This window comes from Oncorhynchus tshawytscha, linkage group LG07 (assembly GCF_018296145.1).
Source record: "Oncorhynchus tshawytscha isolate Ot180627B linkage group LG07, Otsh_v2.0, whole genome shotgun sequence".
Lineage (NCBI taxonomy): Eukaryota > Metazoa > Chordata > Actinopteri > Salmoniformes > Salmonidae > Oncorhynchus > Oncorhynchus tshawytscha.
This window is the reverse complement of record NC_056435.1, coordinates 76,939,191-76,960,748: the sequence shown is the minus strand read 5'-3', so window position 1 is coordinate 76,960,748 and position 21,558 is coordinate 76,939,191. Positions and strand designations below refer to the sequence as shown.

General features: G+C 47.2%; 1 protein-coding gene across 1 annotated transcript in view; it reads right to left on the bottom strand.

Annotated features, from left to right (window-relative positions):
- LOC112237209 (IQ motif and SEC7 domain-containing protein 1-like) overlaps positions 1 to 21,558 on the bottom strand; it is a 129,695-nt gene that overhangs the window by 24,384 nt on the left and 83,753 nt on the right. Inside the window, 5 exon segments of the mRNA XM_042323740.1 lie at positions 616 to 777; positions 1,351 to 1,450; positions 1,643 to 1,798; positions 14,636 to 14,775; positions 15,816 to 15,982. Of these exon segments, the coding sequence (XP_042179674.1) occupies positions 616 to 777; positions 1,351 to 1,450; positions 1,643 to 1,798; positions 14,636 to 14,775; positions 15,816 to 15,982 (725 nt within the window).

Here is a 21,558-nt window from a genome sequence, read left to right as displayed (position 1 = left end):
GAAGCTTGGCCCCAGTGATGTTTTATCCCATACCTCTTTAAGGTTTTGGCTAAGCAAATCTTGAGGTTTAGTTCAAATCATATCAAATTTCATTGATCACATACAGTGGCTTGCGAAAGTATTCACCCTGCTTGGCATTTTTCCTATTTTGTTGCCTTACAACCTGGAATTAAAATGAATTTTTGGGGGGTTTGTATCATTTGATTTACACAACATGCCTACCACTTTGAAGATGCAAAATATTTTTTATTGTGAAACAAACGAGAAATAAGACAACAACAACTGAAAACTTGAGCATGCATAACTATTCACACCCTCCAAGTCAATACTTTGTAGAGCCACCATTTGCAGCAATTACAGCTGTAAGTCTTGGAGTATGTCTCTATAAGCTTGGCACATCTAGCCAATGGGATTTTTGCCCAATCTTCAAGGCAAAACTGTGTGTTTGTACCAACATAAACAACGCTAATAATGCAAGCAATAACACACACAAAAAATGAAATACTGCAAAGTTGCTTAGGAGCTAGAAGCAGAGCTGTCATGTCTGTCGGCACCATGTTACTTATTTATTTTCAGCAGTCTTGAGGTTTAAACCTAGGTATTTCCACTACTCACACTCTATGCGGTATTTCTCCATCTCCTGGACCTCGGCAATGGATTCTCTCAGGTCGTCAGTGAACTTCTTCCTGTCCTGAGGGTTGGGAGCGTTGAAGTTGATTAAAAGCTTGACATCCGCTCGGGGAACCGCCGAAGTTAACCGCACACCGTTAGGATAGTCTAGGAGGGATGACATCACAAGAAAAATAACATTTAACCTGAAAGTAGGTTGCAGCACCAGAGGGCTTAATAATAGTTTCAGCTTCATAGGGCAGCACCAGAGGGTTTAATAATAGTTTCAGCTTCATAGGGCAGCACCAGAGGGTTTAATAATAGTTTCAACTTCATAGGGCAGCACCAGAGGGTTTAATAATAGTTTCAGCTTCATAGGGCAGCACCAGAGGGTTTAATAATAGGTTTCAGCACCAGAGGGTTTAGGGCAGCACCAAGGTTTAATAGTTTCAGCTTCATAGGGCAGCACCAGAGGGTTTAATAAGTTTCAGCTTCATAGGGCAGCACCAGAGGGTTTAATAATAGTTTCAGCTTCATAGGGCAGCACCAGAGGGTTTAATAATAGTTTCAGCTTCATAGGGCAGCACCAGAGGTTTAATAATAGTTTCCCAGACACAGATTAAGCCTGCTCCTGGACTTAAAATCATGCTGAATATAGAATATTAATTGAAAGCAGTCTGAATCTGTACTTAGGACCACCGCCCAGAGGCACACAGAAACATCACAGCAGTAGATACTTACACTGGTTCTCAAACAGCAGCACCTGCATCCCATGAAGGGAGAAGGACTGTCTGAAGCTGTATGTCACACAGTTCTTCTTTTTCTGGAAGATCTTTGTCACCTAGTTGGGGACAAAACACACAGGGACATTCAGGACTTGGTCATAAACAGACTAATGTTCCCTCTGTACATCAGAAACAACAATGTGAACACGCTGTGTGTCCAAAGGACCAGGATTGAAGAGTTTCTCCTGGGTGAGAATGTACTAGAGAAATAACTAGAGCCAGACAGAGTTCAGTTCTACAGTACATACCACCACCAGGTCATTGAAGAGGAAAATCTCTCTCTGGTGCAGACCCAGTTTCTGAGGCTTGTTGGGGTCTGGAACCTCAAACAACCTGCAGTAACACACCAGCCTGCGGTGTGGCAGGGCCAGAACACAGGCTAGACCATGGTGCAGAGAACCAATCTGCATTTGGGGGGTGGTAAGAAAGAGAGAGAGATCAAGTTATTCTTTGTGACAATACACAGGACTAGAATTTCTCAGCAAACAGCGGGAGGCTGTTTGAGCAAAAAAATATATATATATATTTTTCCGTGGTATCCAATTGTTTAGTAGTTACTATCTTGTCTAATCGCTACAACTCCCGTACGGGCTCGGGAGAGACAAAGGTTGAAAGTCCTCCGATACACAACCCAACCAAGCCGCACTGCTTCTTAACACTTCTAAACCCCTGCTAGTACTGACTTTTCCCCCCTGCTAGTACTGACTTTTCCCCCCTGCTAGTACTGAGCTTCCCCCCTGCTAGTACTGACTTTTCCCCTGCTAATACTGACTTTTCCCCCTGCTAATACTGACTTTTCCCCCTGCTAATACTGACTTCCCCCTGCTAGTACTGACTTTTCCCCTTGCTAGTACTGACTTTTCCTCCCTGCTAGTACTGACTTTTCCCCCTGCTAGTACTGATTTTTCCCCCCTGCTAGTACTGATTTTTTCCACCTGCTAGTACTGACTTTCCACCTGCTAATACTGACTTTTCCCCCTGCTAGTACTGACTTTCCCCCAGCAAAACTGAGTTCCCCCTGCTAGTACTGACTTTTCCCCCTGCTAGTACTGACTTTTCCCCCTGCTAGTATTGAGCTTTTCCCCCTGCTAGTACTGACTTTTCCCCCTGCTAATACTGACTTTTCCCCCTGCTAATACTGACTTTTCCCCCTGCTAGTACTGACTTTTCCCCCTGCTAGTACTGACTTTTCCCCCTTGCTAGTACTGACTTTTCCCCCTGCTAGTACTGACTTTTCCCCCTGCTAGTACTGACTTTTCCCCCTGCTAGTACTGACTTTTTCCCCCTTGCTAGTACTGACTTTTCCCCCCTGCTAGTACTGACTTTTCCCCCTGCTAGTACTGACTTTTCCCCTTGCTAGTACTGACTTTTCCCCTGCTACTACTGACTTTTCCCCCTACTAGTACTGACTTTTCCCCCTGCTAGTACTGACTTTTCCCCCTGCTAGTACTGACTTTTCCCCCTGCTAGTACTGACTTTCCCCCTGCTAATACTGACTTTTCCCCCTGCTAGTACTGACTTTTCCCCTTGCTAGTACTGACTTTTCCACCCTGCTAGCACTGACGTTTCCCCCTTGCTAGTACTGAATTTTCCCCCTGCTAGTACTGACTTTTCCAACCTGCTAGTACTGACTTTTCCAACCTGCTAGTACTGACTTTTCCCCCTGCTAGTACTGACTTTTCCCCCTTGCTAGTACTGACTTTTCCCCCTGCTAGTACTGACTTTTCCCCCTGCTAGTACTGACTTTTCCCCCTTGCTAGTACTGACTTTTCCCCTGCTAGTACTGACTTTTCCCCCTACTAGTACTGACTTTTCCCCCTGCTAGTACTGACTTTTCCCCCTGCAAGTACTGACTTTTCCCCCTGCTAGTACTGACTTTTCCCCCTGCTAATACTGACTTTTCCCCCTGCTAGTACTGACTTTTCCCCCTGCTAGTACTGACTTTTACCGCCTGCTAGTACTGACTTTTCCTCCCTTGCTAGTACTGATTTTTCCACCCTGCTAGCACTGACGTTTCCCCCTTGCTAGTACTGAATTTTCCCCCCTGCTAGTACTGACTTTCCAACCTGCTAGTACTGACTTTCCAACCTGGTAGTACTGACTTTTCCCCCTTGCTAGTACTGACTTTTCCCCCTGCTAGTACTGACTTTCCCCCTGCTAGTACTGACTTTTCCCCCTGCTAGTACTGACTTTTTCCCCCTGCTAGTACTGACTTTTCCCCCTGCTAGTACTGACTTTTCCCCTACTAGTACTGACTTTTCCCCTGCTAGTACTGACTTTTCCCCCTGCTAGTACTGACTTTTCCCCCCTGCTAGTACTGACTTTTCCCCCTGCTAGTACTGACTTTTCCCCCTGCTAGTACTGACTTTTCCCCCTGCTAGTACTGACTTTTCCCCCTGCTAGTACTGACTTTTCCCCCTGCTAGTACTGACTTTTCCTCCCTGCTAGTACTGACTTTTCCCCCTGCTAGTACTGACTTTTCCCCCTGCTAGTACTGATTTTTCCCCCTGCTAGTACTGACTTTTCCCCCTGCTAGTACTGACTTTTCCCCCTGCTAGTACTGACTTTTCCCCTGCTAGTACTGACTTTTCCCCCTGCTAGTACTGACTTTTCCCCCTGCTAGTACTGACTTTTCCCCCTATTAGTACTGACTTTCCCCCTGCTAGTACTGACTTTCCCCCTTGCTAGTACTGACTTTTTCCCCCTGCTAGTACTGACTTTTCCCCCTGCTAGTACTGACTTTTCCCCCTGCTAGTACTGACTTTTCCACCCTGCTAGCACTGACTTTTCCCCCTTGCTAGTACTGATTTTCCCCCTGCTAGTACTGACTTTTCCCCCTACTAGTACTGATTTTCCCCTGCTAGTACTGACTTTTCCCCCTGCTAGTACTGACTTTTCCACCCTGCTAGCACTGACTTTTCCCCCCTTGCTAGTACTGACTTTTCCCCCTGCTAGTACTGACTTTTCCCCCTGCTAGTACTGACTTTCCAACCTGCTAGTACTGACTTTTCCCCCTGCTAGTACTGACTTTTCCCCCTGCTAGTACTGACTTTTCCCCCTGCTAGTACTGACTTTTCCCCCTGCTAGTACTGACTTTTCCCCCTGCTAGTACTGACTTTTCCCCCTGCTAGTACTGACTTTTCCCCCCTGCTAGTACTGACTTTTCCCCCTGCTAGTACTGACTTTTCCCCTGCTAGTACTGACTTTTCCCCCTGCTAGTACTGACTTTTCCCCCTGCTAGTACTGACTTTTCCCCCTGCTAGTACTGACTTTTCCCCCTGCTAGTACTGACTTTTCCCCCTGCTAGTACTGACTTTTCCCCCTTGCTAGTACTGACTTTTCCACCCTGCTAGCACTGACTTTTCCCCCTGCTAGTACTGACTTTTCCCCCTGCTAGTACTGACTTTCCAACCTGCTAGTACTGACTTTCCAACCTGCTAGTACTGACTTTTCCCCCTGCTAGTACTGACTTTTCCCCCTTGCTAGTACTGACTTTTCCCCCTGCTAGTACTGACTTTTCCCCCTGCTAGTACTGACTTTTCCCCCTGCTAGTACTGACTTTTTCCCCCTGCTAGTACTGACTTTTCCCCCTGCTAGTACTGACTTTTCCCCCTGCTAGTACTGACTTTTCCCCCTGCTAGTACTGACTTTTCCCCCTGCTAGTACTGACTTTTCCCCCCTGCTAGTACTGACTTTTCCCCCTGCTAGTACTGACTTTTCCCCCTGCTAGTACTGACTTTTCCCCTTGCTAGTACTGACTTTTTTCCTTTTCCCTGCTAGTACTGACTTTTCCCCCTGCTAGTACTGACTTTTCCCCCTGCTAGTACTGACTTTTCCCCCCTGCTAGTACTGACTTTTCCCCCTGCTAGTACTGACTTTTCCCCTGCTAGTACTGACTTTTCCCCTGCTAGTACTGACTTTTCCCCCTGCTAGTACTGACTTTTCCCCCTGCTAGTACTGACTTTTCCCCCTGCTAGTACTGACTTTTCCCCCTGCTAGTACTGACTTTTCCCCCTGCTAGTACTGACTTTTCCCCCTGCTAGTACTGACTTTTCCCCCTGCTAGTACTGACTTTTCCCCCTGCTAGTACTGACTTTTCCACCCTGCTAGTACTGACGTTTCCCCCTTGCTAGTACTGAATTTTCCCCCTGCTAGTACTGACTTTCCCCCTGCTAGTACTGACTTTTCCCCCTGCTAGTACTGACTTTTCCCCTGCTAGTACTGACTTTTCCCCCTGCTAGTACTGACTTTTCCCCCTGCTAGTACTGACTTTTCCCCCTGCTAGTACTGACTTTTCCCCCTGCTAGTACTGACTTTTCCCCCTGCTAGTACTGACTTTTCCCCCTGCTAGTACTGACTTTTCCCCCTGCTAGTACTGACTTTTCCCCCTGCTAGTACTGACTTTTCCCCCTGCTAGTACTGACTTTTCCCCCCTGCTAGTACTGACTTTTCCCCCTGCTAGTACTGACTTTTCCCCCTGCTAGTACTGACTTTTCCCCCTGCTAGTACTGACTTTTCCCCCTGCTAGTACTGACTTTTCCCCCTGCTAGTACTGACTTTTCCCCCTGCTAGTACTGACTTTTCCCCCTGCTAGTACTGACTTTTCCCCCTGCTAGTACTGACTTTTCCCCCTGCTAGTACTGACTTTTCCCCCTGCTAGTACTGACTTTTCCCCCCTGCTAGTACTGACTTTTCCCCCTGCTAGTACTGACTTTTCCCCCTGCTAGTACTGACTTTTCCCCCTGCTAGTACTGACTTTTCCCCCTGCTAGTACTGACTTTTCCCCCTTGCTAGTACTGACTTTTCCCCCTGCTAGTACTGACTTTTCCCCCTGCTAGTACTGACTTTTCCCCCTGCTAGTACTGACTTTTCCCCCTGCTAGTACTGACTTTTCCCCCTGCTAGTACTGACTTTTCCCCCTGCTAGTACTGACTTTTCCCCCCTGCTAGTACTGACTTTTCCCCTGCTAGTACTGACTTTTCCCCCTGCTAGTACTGACTTTTCCCCCTGCTAGTACTGACTTTTCCCCCTGCTAGTACTGACTTTTCCCCTTGCTAGTACTGACTTTTCCCCCTGCTAGTACTGACTTTTCCCCCTGCTAGTACTGACTTTTCCCCCTGCTAGTACTGACTTTTCCCCCTGCTAGTACTGACTTTTCCCCCTGCTAGTACTGACTTTTCCCCCTGCTAGTACTGACTTTTCCCCCTGCTAGTACTGACTTTTCCCCCTGCTAGTACTGACTTTTCCCCCTGCTAGTACTGACTTTTCCCCCTGCTAGTACTGACTTTTCCCCCTGCTAGTACTGACTTTTCCCCCTGCTAGTACTGACTTTTCCCCCTGCTAGTACTGACTTTTCCCCCCTGCTAGTACTGACTTTTCCCCCTGCTAGTACTGACTTTTCCCCCTGCTAGTACTGACTTTTCCCCCTGCTAGTACTGACTTTTCCCCCTGCTAGTACTGACTTTTCCCCCTGCTAGTACTGACTTTTCCCCCTGCTAGTACTGACTTTTCCCCCTGCTAGTACTGACTTTTCCCCCTGCTAGTACTGACTTTTCCCCCTGCTAGTACTGACTTTTCCCCCTGCTAGTACTGACTTTTCCCCCCTGCTAGTACTGACTTTTCCCCCTGCTAGTACTGACTTTTCCCCCTTGCTAGTACTGACTTTTCCCCCTGCTAGTACTGACTTTTCCCCCTGCTAGTACTGACTTTTCCCCCTGCTAGTACTGACTTTTCCCCCTGCTAGTACTGACTTTTCCCCCTGCTAGTACTGACTTTCCCCCCTGCTAGTACTGACTTTTCCCCCTGCTAGTACTGACTTTTCCCCCTGCTAGTACTGACTTTTCCCCCTGCTAGTACTGACTTTTCCCCCTGCTAGTACTGACTTTTCCCCCTGCTAGTACTGACTTTTCCCCCTGCTAGTACTGACTTTTCCCCCCTGCTAGTACTGACTTTTCCCCCTGCTAGTACTGACTTTTCCCCCTGCTAGTACTGACTTTTCCCCCTGCTAGTACTGACTTTTCCCCCTGCTAGTACTGACTTTTCCCCCTGCTAGTACTGACTTTTCCCCCTGCTAGTACTGACTTTTCCCCCCCTGCTAGTACTGACTTTTCCCCCTGCTAGTACTGACTTTTCCCCCTGCTAGTACTGACTTTTCCCCCTGCTAGTACTGACTTTTCCCCCTGCTAGTACTGACTTTTCCCCCTGCTAGTACTGACTTTTCCCCTGCTAGTACTGACTTTTCCCCCTGCTAGTACTGACTTTTCCCCCTGCTAGTACTGACTTTTCCCCTGCTAGTACTGACTTTTCCCCTGCTAGTACTGACTTTTCCCCCTGCTAGTACTGACTTTTCCCCCTGCTAGTACTGACTTTTCCCCTTGCTAGTACTGACTTTTCCCCTTGCTAGTACTGACTTTTCCCCCTAGTGCTAGTACTGACTTTCCCCTTGCTAGTACTGACTTTTCCCCCTGCTAGTACTGACTTTTCCCCCTGCTAGTACTTTTTGACTTTTCCCCTGCTAGTACTGACTTTTCCCCCTGCTAGTACTGACTTTTCCCCCTGCTAGTACTGACTTTTCCCCCTGCTAGTACTGACTTTTCCCCCCTGCTAGTACTGACTTTTCCCCCTGCTAGTACTGACTTTTCCCCCTGCTAGTACTGACTTTTCCCCCTGCTAGTACTGACTTTTCCCCCTGCTAGTACTGACTTTTCCCCCTGCTAGTACTGACTTTTCCCCCCTGCTAGTACTGACTTTTCCCCCTGCTAGTACTGACTTTTCCCCCCTGCTAGTACTGACTTTTCCCCTGCTAGTACTGACTTTTCCCCCTGCTAGTACTGACTTTTCCCCCTGCTAGTACTTTTTTTCCCCCTGCTAGTACTGACTTTTCCCCCTGCTAGTACTGACTTTTCCCCCTGCTAGTACTGACTTTTCCCCCTTGCTAGTACTGACTTTTCCCCCTGCTAGTACTGACTTTTCCCCCTGCTAGTACTGACTTTTCCCCCTGCTAGTACTGACTTTTCCCCTGCTAGTACTGACTTTTCCCCCTGCTAGTACTGACTTTTCCCCCCTGCTAGTACTGACTTTTCCCCTGCTAGTACTGACTTTTCCCCCTGCTAGTACTGACTTTTCCCCCTGCTAGTACTGACTTTTCCCCCTGCTAGTACTGACTTTTCCCCCTGCTAGTACTGACTTTTCCCCCTTTTGCTAGTACTGACTTTTCCCCCTGCTAGTACTGACTTTTCCCCCCTGCTAGTACTGACTTTTCCCCCTGCTAGTACTGACTTTTCCCCCTGCTAGTACTGACTTTTCCCCCTGCTAGTACTGACTTTTCCCCCTGCTAGTACTGACTTTTCCCCCTGCTAGTACTGACTTTTCCCCCTGCTAGTACTGACTTTTCCCCCTGCTAGTACTGACTTTTCCCCCTGCTAGTACTGACTTTTCCCCCTGCTAGTACTGACTTTTCCCCCTTGCTAGTACTGACTTTTCCCCCTGCTAGTACTGACTTTTCCCCTTGCTAGTACTGACTTTTTCCCCCTGCTAGTACTGACTTTTCCCCCTGCTAGTACTGACTTTTCCCCCTGCTAGTACTGACTTTTCCCCCCTGCTAGTACTGACTTTTCCCCCTGCTAGTACTGACTTTTCCCCCTGCTAGTACTGACTTTTCCCCCTGCTAGTACTGACTTTTCCCCCTGCTAGTACTGACTTTTCCCCCTGCTAGTACTGACTTTTCCCCCTGCTAGTACTGACTTTTCCCCCTGCTAGTACTGACTTTTCCCCTGCTAGTACTGACTTTTCCCCCTGCTAGTACTGACTTTTCCCCCCTGCTAGTACTGACTTTTCCCCCTGCTAGTACTGACTTTTCCCCTGCTAGTACTGACTTTTCCCCCTGCTAGTACTGACTTTTCCCCCCTGCTAGTACTGACTTTTCCCCTGCTAGTACTGACTTTTCCCCTGCTAGTACTGACTTTTCCCCCTGCTAGTACTGACTTTTCCCCCTGCTAGTACTGACTTTTCCCCCTGCTAGTACTGACTTTTCCCCCTGCTAGTACTGACTTTTCCCCCTGCTAGTACTGACTTTTCCCCCCTGCTAGTACTGACTTTTCCCCCTGCTAGTACTGACTTTTCCCCCTGCTAGTACTGACTTTTCCCCCTGCTAGTACTGACTTTTCCCCCTGCTAGTACTGACTTTTCCCCCTGCTAGTACTGACTTTCCCCCCCCTGACTTTTGCTAGTACTGACTTTTCCCCCTGCTAGTACTGACTTTTCCCCCTGCTAGTACTGACTTTTCCCCCCTGCTAGTACTGACTTTTCCCCCTGCTAGTACTGACTTTTCCCCCCTGCTAGTACTGACTTTTCCCCCTGCTAGTACTGACTTTTCCCCCTGCTAGTACTGACTTTTCCCCCTGCTAGTACTGACTTTTCCCCCTGCTAGTACTGACTTTTCCCCTTGCTAGTACTGACTTTTCCCCTGCTAGTACTGACTTTTCCCCCTGCTAGTACTGACTTTCCCCCTGCTAGTACTGACTTTTCCCCCTGCTAGTACTGACTTTTCCCCCTGCTAGTACTGACTTTTCCCCCTGCTAGTACTGACTTTTCCCCCTGCTAGTACTGACTTTTCCCCCTGCTAGTACTGACTTTTCCCCCCTGCTAGTACTGACTTTTCCCCCTGCTAGTACTGACTTTTCCCCCTTGCTAGTACTGACTTTTCCCCCCTGCTAGTACTGACTTTCCCCCTGCTAGTACTGACTTTTCCCCCTGCTAGTACTGACTTTTCCCCCTGCTAGTACTGACTTTTCCCCCTGCTAGTACTGACTTTCCCCCTGCTAGTACTGACTTTTCCCCCTGCTAGTACTGACTTTTCCCCCTGCTAGTACTGACTTTTCCCCCTGCTAGTACTGACTTTTCCCCCTGCTAGTACTGACTTTTCCCCTGCTAGTACTGACTTTTCCCCCTGCTAGTACTGACTTTTCCCCCTGCTAGTACTGACTTTTTCCCCCTGCTAGTACTGACTTTTCCCCCTGCTAGTACTGACTTTTCCCCTTGCTAGTACTGACTTTTCCCCCTGCTAGTACTGACTTTTCCCCCTGCTAGTACTGACTTTTCCCCCTGCTAGTACTGACTTTTCCCCCTGCTAGTACTGACTTTTCCCCCCCCCTGCTAGTACTGACTTTTCCCCCTGCTAGTACTGACTTTTCCCCCTGCTAGTACTGACTTTTCCCCCTGCTAGTACTGACTTTTCCCCCTGCTAGTACTGACTTTTCCCCCTGCTAGTACTGACTTTTCCCCCTGCTAGTACTGACTTTTCCCCCTGCTAGTACTGACTTTTCCCCCTGCTAGTACTGACTTTTCCCCCTTGCTAGTACTGACTTTTCCCCCTGCTAGTACTGACTTTTCCCCCTGCTAGTACTGACTTTTCCCCCTTGCTAGTACTGACTTTTCCCCCTGCTAGTACTGACTTTTCCCCCTGCTAGTACTGACTTTTCCCCCTTGCTAGTACTGACTTTTCCCCTGCTAGTACTGACTTTTCCCCCTGCTAGTACTGACTTTTCCCCCTGCTAGTACTGACTTTTCCCCCTGCTAGTACTGACTTTTCCCCCTGCTAGTACTGACTTTTCCCCCTGCTAGTACTGACTTTTCCCCCTGCTAGTACTGACTTTTCCCCCTGCTAGTACTGACTTTTCCCCCTGCTAGTACTGACTTTTCCCCCTGCTAGTACTGACTTTTCCCCCTGCTAGTACTGACTTTTCCCCCTGCTAGTACTGACTTTTCCCCCTGCTAGTACTGACTTTTCCCCCTGCTAGTACTGACTTTTCCCCCTGCTAGTACTGACTTTTCCCCCTGCTAGTACTGACTTTTCCCCCTGCTAGTACTGACTTTTTTCCCCTGCTAGTACTGACTTTTCCCCCTGCTAGTACTGACTTTTCCCCCTGCTAGTACTGACTTTTCCCCTTGCTAGTACTGACTTTTCCCCCTTGCTAGTACTGACTTTTCCCCCCCTTGCTAGTACTGACTTTTCCCCCTTGCTAGTACTGACTTTTCCCCTTGCTAGTACTGACTTTTCCCCCTGCTAGTACTGACTTTCCCCCTGCTAGTACTGACTTTTCCCCCTGCTAGTACTGACTTTTCCCCTTGCTAGTACTGACTTTTCCCCCTGCTAGTACTGACTTTTCCCCCTTGCTAGTACTGACTTTTCCCCTATTAGTACTGAGTTTTCCCCCCCTGCTAGTACTGAGTTTCCCCCTGCTAGTACTGACTTTCCCCCTGCTAGTACTGACTTTTCCCCCTGCTAGTACTGACTTTTCCCCCTGCTAGTACTGACTTTTCCCCCTGCTAGTACTGACTTTTCCCCCTGCTAGTACTGACTTTTCCCCCTGCTAGTACTGACTTTTCCCCCTGCTAGTACTGACTTTTCCCCCTGCTAGTACTGACTTTTCCCCCTGCTAGTACTGACTTTTCCCCCTGCTAGTACTGACTTTTTCCCCCTGCTAGTACTGACTTTTCCCCCTGCTAGTACTGACTTTTCCCCCTGCTAGTACTGACTTTTCCCCCTGCTAGTACTGACTTTTCCCCCTGCTAGTACTGACTTTTCCCCCTGCTAGTACTGACTTTTCCCCCTGCTAGTACTGACTTTTCCCCCTGCTAGTACTGACTTTTCCCCTGCTAGTACTGACTTTTCCCCCTGCTAGTACTGACTTTTCCCCCTTGCTAGTACTGACTTTTCCCCCTGCTAGTACTGACTTTTCCCCCTGCTAGTACTGACTTTTCCCCCTGCTAGTACTGACTTTTCCCCCTGCTAGTACTGACTTTTCCCCCTTGCTAGTACTGACTTTTCCCCCTGCTAGTACTGACTTTTCCCCCTGCTAGTACTGACTTTTCCCCCTGCTAGTACTGACTTTTCCCCCTGCTAGTACTGACTTTTCCCCCTTGCTAGTACTGACTTTTCCCCCTGCTAGTACTGACTTTTCCCCCCTGCTAGTACTGACTTTTCCCCTTGCTAGTACTGACTTTTCCCCTTGCTAGTACTGACTTTTCCCCTTGCTAGTACTGACTTTTCCCCCTTGCTAGTACTGACTTTTCCCCCTTGCTAGTACTGACTTTTCCCCCTTGCTAGTACTGACTTTTCCCCCTTGCTAGTACTGACTTTTCCCCCTGCTAGTACTGACTTTTCCCCCTGCTAGTACTGACTTTTCCCCCTGCTAGTACTGACTTTTCCCCCTGCTAGTACTGACTTTTCCCCCTGCTAGTACTGACTTTTCCCCCTGCTAGTACTGACTTTTCCCCCTGCTAGTACTGACTTTTCCCCCTGCTAGTACTGACTTTTCCCCCTTGCTAGTACTGACTTTTCCCCCTGCTAGTACTGACTTTTCCCCCTTGCTAGTACTGACTTTTCCCCCTTGCTAGTACTGACTTTTCCCCTTGCTAGTACTGACTTTTCCCCCTTGCTAGTACTGACTTTTCCCCCTGCTAGTACTGACTTTTCCCCCTGCTAGTACTGACTTTTTCCCCCTGCTAGTACTGACTTTTCCCCCTGCTAGTACTGACTTTTCCCCTGCTAGTACTGACTTTTCCCCCCTGCTAGTACTGACTTTTCCCCCTGCTAGTACTGACTTTTCCCCCTGCTAGTACTGACTTTTCCCCCCCTATTAGTACTGACTTTTCCCCCTGCTAGTACTGAGTTTTCCCCCTGCTAGTACTGACTTTCCCCCTGCTAGTACTGACTTTTCCCCCTTGCTAGTACTGACTTTTCCCCCTTGCTAGTACTGACTTTCCCCCTTGCTAGTACTGACTTTTCCCCCTGCTAGTACTGACTTTTCCCCCTGCTAGTACTGACTTTTCCCCCTTGCTAGTACTGACTTTTCCCCCTTGTTAGTACTGACTTTTCCCCCTGCTAGTACTGAGTTTTCCCCTGCTAGTACTGACTTTTCCCCCTTGCTAGTACTGACTTTTCCCCCTGCTAGTACTGACTTTTCCCCCTTGCTAGTACTGACTTTTCCCCTTGCTAGTACTGACTTTTCCCCTTGCTAGTACTGACTTTTCCCCCTTGCTAGTACTGACTTTTCCCCCTGCTAGTACTGACTTTTCCCCCTGCTAGTACTGACTTTTCCCCCTTGCTAGTACTGACTTTTCCCCCTGCTAGTACTGACTTTTCCCCCTTGCTAGTACTGACTTTCCCCCCTTGCTAGTACTGACTTTTCCCCTGAGTTTGCTAGTACTGACTTTCCCCCCTGCTAGTACTGACTTTTCCCCCTATGCTAGTACTGAGTTTTCCCCCTGCTAGTACTGAGTTTCCCCCTGCTAGTACTGACTTTCCCCCTGCTAGTACTGACTTTTCCCCCTGCTAGTACTGACTTTTCCCCCTGCTAGTACTGACTTTTCCCCCTGCTAGTACTGACTTTTCCCCCTGCTAGTACTGACTTTTCCCCCTGCTAGTACTGACTTTTCCCCTTGCTAGTACTGACTTTTCCCCCTTGCTAGTACTGACTTTCCCCCTTGCTAGTACTGACTTTTCCCCCTGCTAGTACTGACTTTTCCCCTGCTAGTACTGACTTTTCCCCCTTGTTAGTACTGACTTTTCCCCCTTGTTAGTACTGACTTTCCCCCTGCTAGTACTGACTTTCCCCCTTGCTAGTACTGACTTTTCCCCCTGCTAGTACTGACTTTTCCCCCTTGCTAGTACTGACTTTTCCCCCTACTAGTTAGCTACCTTTTTGCCATTTTCTCAAAAGTGGGATGACAGGTTTATCAACTTTCAAAGCAGAATTACTTTTCCATTGTTCCTCAACTGCAGTGTATGATGTAGCTCTGAGTCTCTACTTTTATCCAATGTAAAAAAAAAACAATTTAAAATTGGCTACATAAGACCGAATCAAGGCAGTTTGTCACATATGTCAATGGCAGCATAGGGTTTAAACTCCCTGTGACCTATTGAAATGTGTCCATGGCAGCACAGAGTCTAAACTCACTGTGACCTATTAGACTTCAGGGGCGGCAGGGTAGCCTAGTGGTTAGAGCATTGGACTAGTAACCGAAAGGTTGCAAGCTCAAATCCCCGAGCTGACAAGGTACAAAATCTGTTGTTCTGCCCCTGAACAGGCAGTTAACCCATTGTTCCTAGGCCGTCATTGAAAATAAGAATTTGTTCTTAACTGACTTGCCAAGTAAAATAAAGGTTAAAAAAATATATATAAAAAAATAAAAAAATAAAAATTGAAATGTGTCCATGGCTGCACAGAGTCTAAACTCACCGGTTTCTTCCCAACAATGAGTTTCTCGACCTTCTGGACCTGAGAGACGTGATCTTCGTTGGTCTTCAGTTCCCTCTTCCTGATCCTCTCATATATACCTGTCAGCATCTCCTGTGGGATGTCCCCTCCATCATCCACACCTGGAGAAATAGTTGATACAATGTTAAAACTAACTCTAACCTCTTGTAGCTAACCCTATGAGCATCTCCAGCTAGATGTCCTCTCCATCCCCGCTAGAGATACACATACTGTACGTTCACAGTAATATGCACAGAAATACTGTGTTTCCCTTTAGAAAGGTTTGTGAGATTGAGTTTGAATCACTCTGCTTTTCCACTAGTCAAAATCAGATCAATTGGCATACTCATACAGTGCATTCGGAAAGTATTCAGACCCTTTACTTTTTCCACATTGTTACGTTACAACCTTATCCTAAAATGTATTAAATAGTTGTTTCCTCTCATCAAAATACACACAATACATCATAATGATAAAAAAACAGGTTTTTAGAAATATCATATTTATAGTTATCCAGACCCTTTACTCAGTACATTGTTGAAGCACCTTTGGCAGCAATTACAGCCTCGAGTCTTCCTGGGTATGACGCTACAAGCTTGGCACACCTGTATTTGATTGGCTATGATCGGCTATGAAAAGCCAACTGACATTCACTCCTGAGGTGCTGACCAGTTGCACCCTCTACAACCACTGTGATTATTATTATTTTACCCTGCAGGTCATCTATGAATGTTTGAACATCTTGGCCATGTTCTGTTATAATCTCCACCCGGCACAGCCAGAAGAGGACTGGCCACCCCTCAGAGCCTGGTTTCTTCCTAGGTTCTGAGTTTTTCCTAGCCACCGTGTAAAATGGTCTGAATAGTTAGGTAAATAAGGTATTTTTTTTTAGCAAACATTGTGTGTACTGTGTGTAGATTGATGAGAAAAAAATGCAAGTCAAGAAGTTTGATTACTTTCCAAATGCACTGTATAGTCAGAGAAATGTTGTTCTGTTCTGGTTAAAGAAACTCTGCTTTGCTTGAGTTCCACTGCTAAGCCATGACACAATATAAACACCTTCTAGACAGGGACATTCATCAAGCTGTAGTGCATGAACAGGTTCTATTAGACAGAGGTCAGGAGTTAGTTACAGGCCATGAATACCGCAATGGATTTCTACCTCTGAGGTTCTTGACAAAGTCCTCCAGCTTCATCTTCCTCTCTGGCTTGACGTTGGGAGAGTACATGTCAGTGTTGAGGAGGATGATGGCGAACGCCAGGATGAAGATGGTGTCGGGGTTACGGAACTGTCGTACCACCCCGGGGTTACAGATACAGTACCTCTGACTGGAGAGAGAACAACATCCTGTATTATACAGACGCAAATGTAAACCTAACCATAAGATAACAGAACTGACATACCACCCCGGGGTTACAGACACAGTACCTCAAGCTGTCGGAGGGAGAAATAATGAAAGAATGAGAAAGAAAGTCACCGAAAGACAGAGACAGAAAGAGAGAGAGCGTTTGAGGTGAAAAAAAACTTTTATTGGGTTTGGGAACCCACAACACGAACACTCAAACAAACAAAATCATCAATTAAAAACAACACTAAACCTGTACTTTGGCCCAAATATAAACAGTTTGGGAAGACAAAACCTTCCCCAGAGCTGAGAAAAAAATAGTGATCATCATGACCAACCTGGGACACTGTATGAGCAGATGTAGCAGAGTTCAGTCTCAGTACAGAATGGACACCCCTCCCCAACAGTAGGATCCAGGTGTACCAGATGCATGTTGGTGGCTATAGCTCCATGTATTATCCTCTACGTTGGTGGCTATAGCTCCATGTATTATCCTCTACGTTGGTGGTTATAGCTCCATGTATTATCCTCTACGTTGGTGGTTATAGCTCCATGTATTATCCTCTACGTTGGTGGTTATAGCTCCATGTATTATCCTCTACGTTGGTGGTTATAGCTCCATGTATTATCCTCTACGTTGGTGGTTATAGCTCCATGTATTATCCTCTACGTTGGTGGTTATAGCTCCATGTATTATCCTCTACGTTGGTGGTTATAGCTCGTTGGTGGTTATAGCTCCATGTATTATCCTCTACGTTGGTGGTTATAGCTCCATGTATTATCCTCTACGTTGGTGGTTATAGCTCCATGTATTATCCTCTAGCTCCATGTTGGTGGTTATAGCTCCATGTATTATCCTCTACGTTGGTGGTTATAGCTCCATGTATTATCCTCTATGTTGGTGGTTATAGCTCCATGTATTATCCTCTACGTTGGTGGTTATAGCTCCATGTATTATCCTCTATGTTGGTGGTTATAGCTCCATGTATTATCCTCTACGTTGGTGGCTATAGCTCCATGTATTATCCTCTACGTTGGTGGCTATAGCCATGTTAAACTCTCCAAGCCTGCATAACAGACTCATGGAATGGAGTCAGGCCAGACAAATCACCCCCCTCCAGCTTTAAGAGGAAAAGGTGCTTGTCTAAGCACAAACAGCCAGCTCTCCTCATCAATGTGAAGGCTGTAATGACCAAGCTAGAACAATCACTGTACAACAGTCTCTGGGCTGCTTGAAGCTGGAAAGCCATGATCCTAGAAGAAATTCCCTACAGCTTTAACCCAATGATGTCCAGACCAGCAGAAATTGACAAGGGTCGTTTGAAGCTCTTGTATGGCTGTAAAATCATAATTCTGTGCCACAGGGTAGGTTATTGGCTACCAGCACCCTTCCCCTATAGGACCACCATCTTAAATAAGCATGCCCCACTCACAAATATTAGAACAAAGAACAGATATAGCCCTTGGTTCACCCCAGACTTGACTGCCCTTGACAAAAACATCCTGTGGCATTCTGCATTAGCATCGAATAGCCCCCATGATATGCAACTTTTCAGGGAAGTCAGGAACCAATATACTCAGTCAGTTAGGAAAGCTAAGGCAACATTTTTCAAACAGAAATTTAGATCCTGTAGCACTAATTCCAAAACGTTTTGGGACACTGTAAAGTCCATGGAGAATAAGAGCACCTCCTCCCAACTGCCCACTGCACTGAGGCTAGGAAACACTGTCAGCACTGATTGTCACGCTCTGACCTTTATTTCCTTTGTTTTGTATTTAGTTAGTATGGTCAGGGCGTGAGTTGGGTGGGCAGTCTATGTTTGATTTTCTATGATTTGGGGATTTCTATGTTTCGGCCTAGTATGGTTCTCAATCAGAGGCAGGTGTCATTAGTTGTCTCTGATTGAGAATCATACTTAGGTAGCCTGGGTTGCACTGTTTGTTTGTGGGTGATTGTTCCTGTCTCTGTGTTTGCACCAGATAGGACTGTTTAGGTTTTCACTTTTCTTGTTTTGTTTAGTCTGTTCATGTATAGTCGTCTTTATTAAAAACATGAATAACCACCACGCTGCATTTTGGTCCGCCTCTCCTTCAGATGAAGAAAACCGTGACACTGATGAATCTATGATAATCGTTCATTTCAAAGAGCTTTTTTCTACGGCTGGCTATGCTTTCCACCTGGCTACCCCTACCCCGGCCAACAGCTCAGCACCTCCTGCAGTAACTTGCCCAAGCCCCCCCCCCCCTCCCACCACTTCTCCTTCACCCAAATCAGACGGACTAGACAGTCTGGACAATCTCTCTTTCAAAAAATGATCTCCCAAAATTGTTACAACCCCTATTACTAACCTGTTCAACTTCTCTTTCGTATCGTCTGAGATCCCCAAACATTGGAAAGCTGCCGCAGTCGTCCCCCTCTTCAAAGGGGGAGACACTCTTGACCCAAACTGTTATAGACATACATCCATTCTGCTCTGCCTGTCTAAAATCTTCGAAAGCCAAGTTAACAAAACAGATCACCGACCATTTCGAATCCCACCGTACCTTCTCCACTATGCAATCTGGTTTCCGAGCTGGTCATGGGTGCACCTCAGCCACGCTCAAGGTCCTACACAATATCATAAACGCCATCGATAAAAGACAGTACAGTGCAGCCGTCTTCATCGACCTGGCCAAGGCTTTCGACTCTGTCAATCACCACATTCTTATCGGCAGACTCAACAGCCTTGGTTTCTCAACTGATTGCTTAGCCTGGTTCAGCAACTACTTCTCAGATCGAGGCAGTCTCTATGGGGGTGCCACAGGGTTCAATTCTCAGGCCGATTCTTTTCTCTGTATATATCAATGATGTTTCTCTTGTTGCTGGTGATTCTCTGATCCACCTCTGCGCAGACAATACCATTCTGTATACATCTGGCCCTTCTTTAGACATTGTGTTAACAACCCTCCAAACAAGCTTCAATGCCTCCCTCCCAGGTGGCATAGTGCTAGCTGTGCCACCAGAGACTCTGGGTTCGAGCCCAGGCTCTGTCGCAGCCGGGCGCGACCAGGAGATCCATGGGGCGACGCACAATTGGCCTAGCATCGTCCGGGTTAGGGAGGGTTTGGCGGGTAGGGATATCCTTGTCTCATCGCGCACTAGCGACTCCTGTGGCGGGCCGGGCGCAGTGCGCGCCAACCAGGTCGCCAGGTGCACGGTGTTTCATTCGGCCTTGAGAAGCTATGATACCGTAAATAGATAATCTTATGCATTCTAATAAGCGCCCATTCGGAAAAGGAAAATGCAAGATATATATTTACACAGAGAGATAGAGATAGAAAGAGAGGGAGACAGAATGAGACAGAAACAGAGAGACAAAGAGTTAGAGACAGAAAGAGAGAGAGAGACAAACAGAGATATAGAAAGAGAGGGAGAAATAGCGATGTATGCATCTTTGAGTCTCTCCACCTTCTGGGCCTATCCCTGTCAGGTGTCTACTGGCTAGGTAGTGTTGTGGTAGTGGTGTGATAGTACTGTGGTAGTGGCAGTGATGTGGCAGTGGTGTGATAGTACTGTGGTATTGGCAGTGATGTGGTAGTACTGTGGTAGTGGTGTAGTAGTGGTAGTACTGTGGTAGTGGTGTGATAGTACTGTGGTAGTGGCAGTACTGTGGTAGTGGTGTAGTAGTGGTAGTACTGTGGTAGTGGTGTGGTAGTACTGTGGTAGTACTGTGGTAGTGGTGTAGTAGTGGTAGTACTGTGGCAGTGGTGTGATAGAACTGTGGTAGTGGTGTGGTAGTACTGTGGTAGTACTGTGGTAGTGGTGAAGTAGTGGTAGTACTGTGGTAGTGGTGTGATAGTACAGTGGTAGTGGTGTGGTAGTACTGTGGTAGTGGTGTAGTAGTGGTAGTACTGTGGTAGTGGTGTGGTAGTACTGTGGTAGTGGTGTGATAGTACTGTGGTAGTGGTGTGATTGTACTGTGGTAGTGGTGTGATTGTACTGTGGTAGTGGTGTGATTGTACTGTGGTAGTGGTGTGGTAGTACTGTGGTAGTGGAAGTACTGTGGTAGTGGCAATGATGTGGTTGTGGTGTGGTAGTGGTGTGATAGTACTGTGGTAGTGGTGTGATTGTACTGTGGTAGTGGTGTGATTGTACTGTGGTAGTGGTGTGATTGTACTGTGGTAGTGGTGTGATTGTACTGTGGTAGTGGTGTGATTGTACTGTGGTAGTGGTGTGATTGTACTGTGGTAGTGGTGTGATTGTACTGTGGCAGTGGTGTGATAGTACTGTGGTATTGGCAGTGATGTGGTAGTACTGTGGTAGTGGTGTAGTAGTGGTAGTACTGTGGTAGTGGTGTGATAGTACTGTGGTAGTGGCAGTACTGTGGTAGTGGCAATGATGTGGTAGTGTTGTGGTAGTGGTGTGATTGTACTGTGGTAGTGGTGTGATTGTACTGTGGTAGTGGTGTGATTGTACTGTGGTAGTGGTGTGGTAGTACTCTGGTAGTGGTAGTACTGTGGTAGTGGTGTGGTAGTGGTGTGGTAGGACTGTGGTAGTGGTGTGGTAGTACCATGGTAGTGGTGTGGTGGTACTGTGGTAGTGGTGTGGTGGTACTGTGGTAGTGGTGGTACTGTGGTAGTGGTGTGATAGTACTGTGGTAGTGGTGTGGTGGTACTATGGTAGTGGTGTGATAGTACTGTGGTAGTGGTGTGATTGTACTGTGGTAGTGGTGTGGTACTACTGTGGTAGTACTGTGGTAGTGGTGTGGTAGTACTGTGGTAGTGGTGTGGTAGTACTGTGGTAGTGGTGTGGTAGTACTGTGGCAGTGGTGTGGTAGTACTGTGGTAGTACTGTGGTAGTGGTAGTGATGTGGCAGTGGTGTGGCAGTGATGTGGTAGTACTGTGGTAGTACTGTGGTAGTGGTGTGATAGTACTGTGGTAGTGGTGTGATAGTACTGTGGAAGTGGTGTGATAGTACTGTGGTAGTGGTGTGGTAGTATGGTGGTAGTGGTGTGGTAGTACTGTGGTAGTGGTGTGGTAGTACTGTGGTAGTACTGTGGTAGTGGTGTGGTAGTACTGTGGTAATGGTGTGATAGTACTGTGGTAGTGGTGTGATAGTACTGTGGTAGTGGTGTGATTGTACTGTGGTAGTGGTGTGGTAGTACTGTGGTAGTGGTAGTACTGTGGTAGTGGTGTGGTAGTACTGTGGTAGTGGTGTGGTAGTACTGTGGCAGTGGTGTGGTAGTACTGTGGTAGTACTGTGGTAGTGGTAGTGATGTGGCAGTGGTGTGGCAGTGATGTGGTAGTACTGTGGTAGTACTGTGGTAGTGGTGTGATAGTACTGTGGTAGTGGTGTGATAGTACTGTGGAAGTGGTGTGATAGTACTGTGGTAGTGGTGTGGTAGTATGGTGGTAGTGGTGTGGTAGTACTGTGGTAGTGGTGTGGTAGTACTGTGGTAGTACTGTGGTAGTGGTGTGGTAGTACTGTGGTAATGGTGTGATAGTACTGTGGTAGTGGTGTGATAGTACTGTGGTAGTGGTGTGATTGTACTGTGGTAGTGGTGTGGTAGTACTGTGGT